Source organism: Cryptomeria japonica, chromosome 6 (assembly GCF_030272615.1).
Source record: "Cryptomeria japonica chromosome 6, Sugi_1.0, whole genome shotgun sequence".
In the NCBI taxonomy this organism is placed as follows: Eukaryota; Viridiplantae; Streptophyta; class Pinopsida; order Cupressales; family Cupressaceae; genus Cryptomeria; species Cryptomeria japonica.
Genome location: NC_081410.1, coordinates 368,242,058 through 368,253,305, shown reverse-complemented (window position 1 = coordinate 368,253,305; position 11,248 = coordinate 368,242,058). Strand labels below are relative to the sequence as shown.

Sequence of the window (11,248 nt, the reverse complement as noted above, 5' to 3'; positions counted from 1 at the left end):
ACAAGTAAACCGGTATGATGATTCATGTGATGAAGATGAAGTGCAGTTAGAAAGTGAACTAGAAGAAGCACCCAACAAGACCCCTAACAGATACGTGCAAAAAAATCACCTAGAAAGGTAGATTATAGGTTATAAAACTGATGGTGTACAAACCAAAAGAAGACTTGCCCGTAACAATGAACAAGTGAATTTTGCCTCATGACTGAAATGGAACCCAAAACGTTTAATGAGGCCAACAAAAGTGAGAAATGGATGGATGCAATGGAAGAAGAGCTGCAACAAATTGAAAAGAACAAGACTTGGGAGTTAGTTCCTAGACCAATAGAAAAACGTCATTGGTACTAAATGGGTCTACCAGAACAAGATGAATGAAGAAGGTAAGATTGTTAGGCATAAAACAAGGTTAGTGTGCAAAGGGTTTTCTCAAGTAGAAGGAATTGATTTTGAAGAAACATTTGCATCAGTTGCAAGACTTGAGGCTATTAGAATGTTCTTAGCATTCTCTGCCTTCAAAGGATACAAGGTATACCAAATGTACGTTAAGTCTGCCTTCTTGATTGGTAATTTGGAAGAAGAAGTCTACATAGAACAACCATAAGGTTTTCTGCTGCATGATGATGATACTTTTGTGTGCCGATTGAAGAAAGCATTGTATGGTTTAAAGCAGGCTCTAAGAGCATGGTATTCAAGGTTAGATAAGTATCTTAAGGAGCCAGGTTTTAGAAAGGGAAGTGCATATAGTAATTTGTACATCAAAGTAGATGGAAATCACTTGATTATTATTGTTTTATATGTGGATGATATAATATTTTGAGGCAACAAGGATATCTTGTGTAAAGAGTTTGCTGATTAGATGCAATCAGAGTTTGAGATGTCAATGCTTGGAGAGCTATCATATTTTCTTGGTTTGAAGGTTTCATAGCAAGATAAAGGAATATTTATCTCTCAAATCAAGTATGTCAGAGATATGTTGAAGAAGTTTCAGATGGAAGACATCAAACCGGTAAGTACCCCATGGTGACCGGATGCAAGTTGAGCAAGGTTGATGAGTCACCGGAAGTGGATCAAACCCTATATAGATCCATGATTGGTAGTCTGTTATACCTTACTGCCTCAAGACCAGATATAGTGTAGGGAGTATGTATGGTGGCAAGATTTCAAGTTGCACATAAACAGTCACATGTGATTGTAGTTAGAAGAATCTTTAGGTACCTACAAGGAACACTCAATTATAGCTTATGGTATTCGAAGCAAGGAGATTTCACTCTACAGGCCTACACTGATGCCAATTGGGCAGGTTGCATTGATGATCGAAAAAAGCACAAGTGGTGGAGCATTCTTCTTAGGTAACCGGTTAGTTTCATGGCACATCAAGAAGCGAGATTCAATCTCTCTATCTACTGCTGAGGCAGAGTATATTGTTGTTGCCACATGTTGTTATTAGGTGTTATGGATGAAGCAGACCCTCAAGGACATTCAGGTAGAAATATCTGACCCTATTCCTATTTGATGTGATAACTCAAGTGCAATCAACATTTCAAAGAATTTGGTTATGCACTCAAGGACAAAGCACATTGCCATCAAATACCATTTTCTTAGGGAGAAGGTTGCACAAAAAGAGGTAAAGGTAGAATATGTCCCTACAAGTGAACAACTTGTTGATATCTTCACAAAACCTCTACCGGAAAACACACTTGAGTATCTAAGACACGAGTTAGGAGTAGTCCCACCAACTTTCTGCACTTAAATGTGTATGGAGGTCTATGGTTAAGGGGGAGTTCATAGCCATACATTTTTTACACTTGGACCATGTGCTGCACATAGGGGGAGATCAAGTGTTTGTGTTGCAGCTCCACCAGGTTTGAGACTTTGGGAATTTGTCTATCTACAAAAGTCACAATTGGATTGTCGGGAGAAAGAGTACAGTGGTCTGACCTACTGATGTTTGAGTTCTTTGTCATTGTTGTCAAAGGGGGAGAAAGAGCCTGGGTTATGAAGAAAAGAGCTTGTTATGTGAAGAAATTGTGTGTTGAGATCAATGCCAAAGGGAGAGATTGTTGGCATTGTGTTGTCATTGATGTCAACCGATATGGGATGTCAACCAGTATGGTATGTCAGCCCGAATTGTGAAGAAAAGAGCCCGGTATGTGAAGAAAACGTGTGTTGACATCAATGCCAAAGGGGGAGATTGTTGGAATTGTGTTGTCATTGATGTCAGCCGGTATGGTATGTCAAATGGTATGCAAGTCGATGTTACCGGTATGCATATTGTTGGCGTGTTGATGTCAATCGGTATGCAAGTAAAACCGGTAAGTGTGGTATGAGATAGCATGTCCTAACCATAAGAACAAAGAAGTGCACGATATGAAGGTTATCCGGTTAGTGTATATTGGTAGCATGTTCGGTCAATGACTGAGTTTGGAATGACACAATCAAGTGAGCTGAATGCTGACAAAGATGTCACGTGGACTCCAGGTGGCGAACATGCAATGGTAGGTGAATAGTGCATCAACGAGGTAGTTGTCGACTAGGTCGGTATTAAATGAAGATTACAAAAATCACAGATTGATTGCAGAGGATTGCGACTCAAAGAAGATCGAAAGGAAAAGGTTTTATTCTTTGACATTATGATCGAAGTAGGACATTTGATCGTCTTGTTGATCTGGAGAAAGAAACAACCAGATCATTTATTGTGATCGACAAAATCAAGACCGATGCACAGGGTCTAGTTTGCTAAATATATTAAACATTTATAGGAAGAATAAAAAAGGACAAATATTTTTGTTAAATTGTTGTAGGTCATCGATTCAAGAAGATGAGATCCGATTTGATATGGATCGTGGTCGATGAAGAAATCCCTAGGTGCGCAAAGTTTGAGTTTTTGTTTTGGCGGGAAAGCATGTATATAAATATGCATATCAAAGACTTGAGTAAAAAAAGAGAGAGTATGTCTGATAAGTGATGAGAAAGTGTGATTTTGTCAGGTGAGAGTTGACCAGTCTGAGTGTTGATAGAAAAAATATTGAATTGACTGAGTGTTAGAAGAAGAACCGATAAGAAGGGTTTAATCGACAAGGCTTAAGGTAACCGACAAACTGTTACAAAACATAACAGTCTATTAAACCGGTAGAGACTGAACTGGTAAGGTAGCAGTAGAGAGTGAAGGAGAGTAGAGTGAGTTTCAAAGAAGATCCGAGAAGGCAGAAACTGAGTTGTAGAGGACTCAGATAGAAAGAACATGGGAGCGGTAGAGAAGAAGCAGTGTGACAAAAAAGAGTTCAACCGATAGAGAGAATTGGTTGTAGCACTTACAAAACTCATTTGTAACAAGGTGTTTATCATTGTATTTCACTGAGTGGGTGCTCAGTGCAGGGGTTGGTTCTCCTTGAGTTCGTGCTCATAATGGATTAGGGGTTGGTTCTCCTTTGGGTAGGTGCCCATAAATTGCTAGGGGTTGGTGCCCTAAACATTGTAAAACTGTTATTTCATTGCAAGGCTGGATTGGAGCAATAGATCTCCAACAACATTTCTCACCGAAGTTTTTCCCACATTGGGTTTTCCTCGTATATTCAGTGTTATATGATGTACTCTTGTGTGTGGTTGCTTGTTAGTTCTTTCATTATCCTACCGGTTGCACACATTGTTTGAAATTGTTTACAATCACTGATTCACCCCCCTCTTAGTGATATATTGTGTTCTACAATTTTAATTAGATAGGACCACCAAATCATCCTCCCAAAATTCAAGGAAAAAAGTGCAAGACTAGGGTGGTACTGTTAGGGATCCCACAAATACTGAGAGGGGGGGGTGAATCAATATCTAACTGGTAATTAGAATTTCTTAACTTAAAACATGTAGAACATAATATAACAGTGTACCGGTATGCAAGAAATAATGCAATAAACAGAATCAAGAACATTCACATGAAAAGCACACCATAACACAAGATGTTAACGAGGAAACCCGGTGTGGGAAAAACCTCGGTGGGATTTGTGACCCACAATATTCACTCACTGGCCAATAAGAGAATATTACTTACAATAGGGGCCTGCACATGTAGGAAGGCCAATTGCCTAGAGCTCACTGCTCAATGGGAAGTCTCACTGACTTACAATAAGGATTATACAAATCCAATATCTTGTACTACTTTACAATAGCATCTTCAATGCTAGATTCAATATCGGTTCCTGCTATGTTCTTTATATATACCTCTTGACCTATATTTCGCACAATAGGTCTGCCTAATTTTTTCCTATCCGCTTCTACATATCCCTTCAAATGTCTACAATGATCTCTTTTATATATAAGAGTCATTTTATAATTTGCCAAGTCGGCTTACACATTTTTACAATAATAAACAAAATATAATATAACAAAATCCTGTCGGCCTCTGTGCCGGTATACTTCCTTTCTTTTGTGCCGGTGCCGGTGCCCTGAGTGCCGGTTTAGAGTGTGATCTGTTGATGCCGGTATAATGCCTTTGCCGGTGCCATAGGATTGCAAGGTTTCCATCAATGACAAAACCTTCAATCACATACAATGTCTCATTGGAGTGTGCATATGCCAACAGGTACGTCGCCTTGGTCTCGACAATGTTCTTTTGACTTTCAAGTAATGCAAGATAACAAGGTTCTAATATCGATTCCATCTCGGTGGCTCAAACCATAATGTATAGATATGTAGAATGTGTCTTGGAAGTTGAAATTAGGAGCGTATGATTAAGGATAAATCACGATAAAATGATAAAGGGCACACCTAGAATTAAGGGCCTGAATAAGAGTGTGATGATGTAATAAAGTGGAATAAGACCCACAATATCAATTTAAATCAATAAAGGTCCCATAATGCATAGAGGAAAGGGAAATGCTAAAATAGGTGCTAGGAGAGTGTGAAATTGGACACACTAATAAAGACGTACAATTTATGATGCTACGACTACAGATCTAGGTTTTATTCATTTTAGTTTTCTTTGCCTCTTATTGAGACAATAACAATTTTGATTTTGGTTTGGCTGATTCGGTGATGTCACTATGTATGAGGCAAATTTGTTTTTCATGGTAGGCCAATGAGGGTTTGATCTACTAATATTAGATGGGAAGCAATGCACTAGAGAAGAATGTAGAGGATTATTATTATGTCAAGACAATGTCCCCTATTCATGGAAGATTGCATGTTCCAACTTCCACAACTATTTCACATTTATAAATTCTTTTCTAATTATATTAACAATCTTCCATGAATGAACATTGACAAATTATTTCTGGTATTTTTTGTTTTTCCGCATTACCAATTTGGTTTTCTAGAATTTAGCTTTGTTGTTGGTTGGTAGCAATTATGAAAGTGAAAGTTTATGTAAAAATTATAATATATTTGTATTATAGATTGTATTGATCATGCTACAATTATATAGAGATTTGATTTATGTCTAGAGTTAATTTCAATATTGATAATCTAATTAGTTCTATTATACATATGCATGTGTCTATGAATGATGATACTTTTTACAGTATCAAAATTATATAGCCTACCAACAACTTAAAATTTAAGAATCCAACTTCTTCGATGATGGGCATTAAATAAAAGAGTGAAAAACATCTTTTTGTATATTTTATTAAAAATAATTATTTAATAGATAGTAGGGTATTAAATTGTTATTGATTAAAAAAAATTAAAAGATACTCTCTATCATGATCAATTGTATAAAACGATTTGATTTTACATCAACAATATAATCAATTTCATCATGCATATATTTGTAAATGATTTTTAATTGATAGTATTTTGACTTAAATCGAAATTATAACATTTGACTATGTTTGTAAACTACTTTTAATCTATATAAATTTGACTCTCATGAAAATTATAAAATGCTAACAACTTAAATTGAAAAATAAAAATTTCATTATTGTGGCCATCAAATGAAAATGTGAAAAAAGTTTTTTCTTTGTATTTTACTCAAAGATTCTATCTAAAAAATTTTAATGTACAAATTTGATGCAAACACCTTCCTCTTGCTTCCAAAACACACATTCACATAGGCAATTCACCGCTCACAAACTCAAATAGCAATGACACAAAGATTTCAACAAAACTACATAATTTTATTCGATTTCACTTCAAAACAAACTATACATCTATAACAAATTAATTACAAAGTTTGGCTTTCAATCTACCTCTCCCTCTCTCTATACATAGTATCCTTCTATATGAATTTCAACTATGAAAACTCTAATTTGAACCCATCCTCACATAAGCCTTAATTGCAAATTTCAATGCTCTATATCCTCAGTTGGCTCCTCTAATTCTCATCTCCCCACTTCCATCCCTAACGAAATCCAATCACAACTCCACCTCTTGGTTGCAACCCACACTCCCTTGGCCAATACCTCTCTCCTTTTATATCACATATTATGCAATTTCTATCAATTATTCTGCATTGATTCATTTCTACCAATCAGTAGTTCAATCGACTATTGACTAATTAGTTTTCCATTTTTCCTAATCGATGGTTGTCTTTTCAATTTTCTAACTTCTCATCTACATCGGCCTTTTGTCTTCACTCTATGTTATTCATCTTATGGGCTTCAAAACTCCCCATATTTAATTTCATAATTATTTTAAATGAAAAATGGGCATTGGTCAATTGCATTTGTCTGAAAGTTTCTTAGCAATCATTATTGTCCATATATATGGTGAGCAAGACCTGTGTTGTACCAACACAAAATTTGGCCATATTTACATCATGCCACAAGCTCAAACACTAGCACTAGGTGTGGAGACTTCTTTATGCCCAAAACACCCAATTCAACCTTGCTTACCCAATGATGTACGACAATAAGGAATATAAAATAGTTCATAAGCCTTGTCTATGTTTCCACATTTTGCATGCTTATCCACTAGGGCAATTACAATTCAAACATTTGACAAACTTTCTCATTCCTTATGCTTCAATGGATAACTGTACCTTGCTCCAAGACTCCCACACAAGTGCGAGGATGTTGTCAAAGGTTGTGGAGACTAGTTTTACACCAACCAATTGCATTTGCTTAAAAGTTTCTCATCGTCGCTCTCTATGAGACAACACATCTCTGAGACATTACTGTGAAAAATATTTCAGCCTCATCAACCATGTTGTGCATATCCTAATAATATTTTTGGGTGATGCCGATTGCTTGTCTATCTAGTCGCTCCTACATTAATTTTTCTTATTGATTATTTAGCTTACAAACATTCATTGTTTAAATAAACTATTACATAAATAATTTCAAATCAAAAAAAATCTTGCAATATATGTTTTTCTAATTATTAAATCTCCACTTCCAAACTATTTTTCTATTTTATTGTTTGCATGGGTTTTGGGTATTATTTGTTAACTTCTTTAATTTTTTTTGATTCAAAACATATTTTGTAAAATTTGGTAGTAGTAGTTGGACGCCATCTTCTAACCATTGGAATTCTAATTGACAATTAGATTGCATCCATAGTTTTTTGATTTGTTACGAAGTTTTCTTCTAATGTACAAAAAATTTAATGGCTCAAGTACATGCCATTTTTTCTAACTACATGGTGCTAATGGTGAAAAAGTGCGGGTTTTTCCTACATGCATGGCTATCTAGAAGGTCCACCACTCTTTTTTAAATGAATATCTCATGGTGTATTTTACCTATTTTAAAAAAAATATAGGTATGCTAGTACTTTAACATTCACTTGCACACTACTCATTACATAAAAACCCATTCAAAAGTAAACCCAAAACTACCAAGAAAAGTGCAGGGCAAGCAAATGTCTTCATTGGAGAATGGTAAACATTAATACGGTTTCTTCTAAAAATTGATTTCGGTGATGGATTTCCAATATAAACATGGTAAAGGAATGGTAAAAACAATATAAGCACTAATTTATGTTCCTTAGATCAAACTAACTCCAAACCTATGAATCAAACTACACATGCTAATGCAAATTAATGATGTAATACTCTATATGAATGTAGAAACATATACAAATCAAATACTAAATTCTTACACAATCTATAAATAAACTAGGTTTTATTCTTTTAAACATTGTTAAATACAACTTGCATTAACATACACTTGCACACTACTCATATAAAAATCCCTTTCAAAAGTAAATGCAAAACTAAGAAAAGTGATCAGCATTGATGCACCGTTTATTATAAAAATTGATTTGAGTAATGGATTTTTCCAATATTGGGGGGAAAGAAATGGTAAAAGCGAAAGCAAGGGCTGACCTGTGTCGCGTGACCCAGGGGTCAAACTAACCCAAGTGAGAGATTGAAGCGTCCAAGTCAGAGGGCGGGATGACCAAAGGCAGGCCTTGTCGTCATCTTATATTTCCTATCATCCTCTTCCTCTCGAATTCCTCTGCAATTCGATGTCCGGCAGGCACAATAACGATATTAATAATAATTCTCGGGATTGAATCCTTTCCACAACGTGGGTTGTCACAACTCAGCAGCAGCCTTTGCATCTGAATTATCTGGCAGCACAGCATACATTTTAACCTGTGTTGCTTTTACTTTGTTATTTCTTTCCAGTTATAAATAGAAATATATTTTTGGGGTTGGAGATCTGAAGCCGTTTTGAAGGAATTGTTTGGTGGGCTTTGATCGAGGAAAGATGAGCTTCCAGGATTTGGAATCTGGGCGGCCGCTGGGCCTTAGAAGAGAGGGCATTAATGGACGGCAGGACCCATCTCAGGCCGTCGCCGGCGGAATTTTCCAGATCAACACAGCGGTTTCAACATTTCAGCGTCTAGTAAATACTGTCGGCACGCCAAAGGATACTCCTGAGCTCAGGGAGAAATTGTAAGTTGTATGATTTATGCCTATTCACTTGCCTGCAGCATGATGGTTCTTTTTTTTTTTTTTAAAAAATTTTTCAATCTGTTTTTCTTTGGGAGAGTATGGTATCCTTTACGGGGGATCCGCTGCATTTTATTGATTACAAAAATTAAGGGATTTTGTTTTTCCTTATGGCACTATCCTACCTTTCATTGGCATGCATTGGTTTATCTGTTTTTGCTTTTGATTTGGTAAATTCCTGAGCCTGGGGAAGCCTTGGGCTTGCATGTCATGTCCAAGGAGCATCTTGAATTATTCAAATTTACCGCTCATTATGCTGGATGAGGTTTTTTATCTCAGTAGTTTCAACACATTAATATGCTTCACTTGGTTTGAATCTAGGACTCCTTTTGACATTTGAGCTCATCCCGTTCGACACGACAGTGATTATGTGATACCAATGCACATTACATTCATGATAGGTATGTTGGATTAGGGTCTTGGATTGGACAGGATTCTTATTTGTGAATGGATATTAGACTTCGTGTTGTTTGTTTTTCTCCCTCTTGGGTTATGACAACACTGCATTTTAGTTGCAACCCCCAGTGATGTGCCACTATTTGTGTTGCTGTTTGTTATATTTGGGGTTTAAAAGTGATCTGTGAATTTTCAAGGCTACATTTTGAAGTCGATTTCAGGATTCAATTCTCAGATCCATTTGCTAAGCAGACTCTTGAATTTTTGATTTGCATGTATGTTTTTCCCACCGGAATTGGCAAATTTACCATTAATGAAGGCGGTAACATTTCCATTTTAATATGAATTTAGTCCAACAATGCCATATAGCTACACAACATCAAAATTAGATGTTCACAGTAAGCATGTCATCGCCTACCCTCTTCCATAATTGGGGAGGAAGATATCTCAAATGTTACCACGGTAGAATGCTCTTAGAGTCCATATATTCTGTAACCTGTTTTAGTACCGCTTGACTAGAGGCACCAAGATAATCAAGTATGAAAAAGATCAGGCCATGTTGTCCTTTTGCACATGTATAACTATTAAACCGACAAGGTGGCAAGAATCACTATTGGGGTTACTCAATCGGATTGTGGTGGATCTCAGGTGGGCCATTTAAATTTTATTCCCACTGTTTACGGTGTTGGGTTGATGTGGACCTTTGGAAATCACTAATGAAATCATGGACAATTTGTGGCTTTTGTCCCTCATTTCTTAGTAAACATAGCAAGTGACCTGCAATGGCATGGAGTCCGGTTCCATTAAAGCCAACTTTATTGCCATAAGAGCATGACTTTGAGCATCCTCAAAATTTCAAGTCTATTATGTGTTGAATAACTGTTTTTTTTCTTTTCTTTTTCCTTCAAATGATTTTGACAAAGAGAAGTGCAGAAATTAACATGGGGTAATATACCTGAAAATTCAGCAGTTTGTTTTTGTTGAGGAAGGCAGTATGCTTCCACCCACTTTTTTTTAATGATTACCATTGTACTATAGTTGTGAATATATTATTTGATGTCATGCTTTTCAATTAAAAAAATCAAGGCTTTCATGTTGGAAATGTTAATGTTCTTTATGTTGCCGGTTTGGGTTTGGACCTTCGGTTGGCAGTTGATGGATTCCCCTGCCTTAAATAGTACAGATATGATTGATAATTGTTAATTGTTAATACAACATCACTTGTTAAATTATAGATGTTAAAGATAAATCAAAATGGTTTATATTGTAGTGGCATTAGATGGAATTGGGTATGACTGCACAAACCACAAGTATAAATGGAATCCAATTACTTGGGTTTGTCGGGGCCTCTTGGATTTGCCTAGGGGGTGGCAGGTACATCTCAGACCTACAGACACAATGGTCAGGCTCAGGGTTGGACCCTGTCTAGATGCAAGCCAGATGTAGACTAGGATCAGACCCAGTCCATACTGGTCCACATTTTGCAGAGGTTCCTTGCAAACCTATTCATGTAGGTATTTCTGTGTGCTCCACAAAAGTGGCTTTGATTATAAATGAAGAAGCATTGGGCACAATTTGATGGGCTGCATATTCTTCCTTCTCAACTTAAAATCAAAATGTTAACGTCTAAAATCTTTCCACTGCATAATGACACCAATACTTAAGTTCAAATAGTTTCATTGTCCAGATTTTTAATGTAAGACAAAACAACTCCAAATATGATTTATATATCCTATATCATTTCCTTTATTCAAGCAATAGGATCCTTGCTTCTTATATCATTGTCGAGATACAAAAATGCACCAAATCTAAAAGGTAACAAGTAGTGTACAAAATTAAATAATGTTCGCAATTATTGACATAGCAAAAGTAACAAACAGTTAAATGATTTCATTTCATAAATTTTTTATTGCCTCAAGGAAAATTGAGATATGAATGTATTGCTTCCTTTCAAAAGCATTAAATACTTAC

General features: G+C 36.1%; 1 protein-coding gene across 1 annotated transcript in view; it reads left to right on the top strand.

Moving 5' to 3' along the window:
• Positions 1-8,251: 8,251 nt before the first annotated feature.
• The window catches only part of LOC131072228 (syntaxin-22), a 43,960-nt gene continuing 40,963 nt past the window's right edge, over positions 8,252-11,248 (top strand). The window contains exon 1 of the mRNA XM_058008341.2: positions 8,252-8,824. Coding sequence (XP_057864324.2) covers positions 8,637-8,824 — 188 coding nt within the window. The 5' untranslated portion in view covers positions 8,252-8,636. The remainder of the gene's footprint in view (positions 8,825-11,248) is intronic.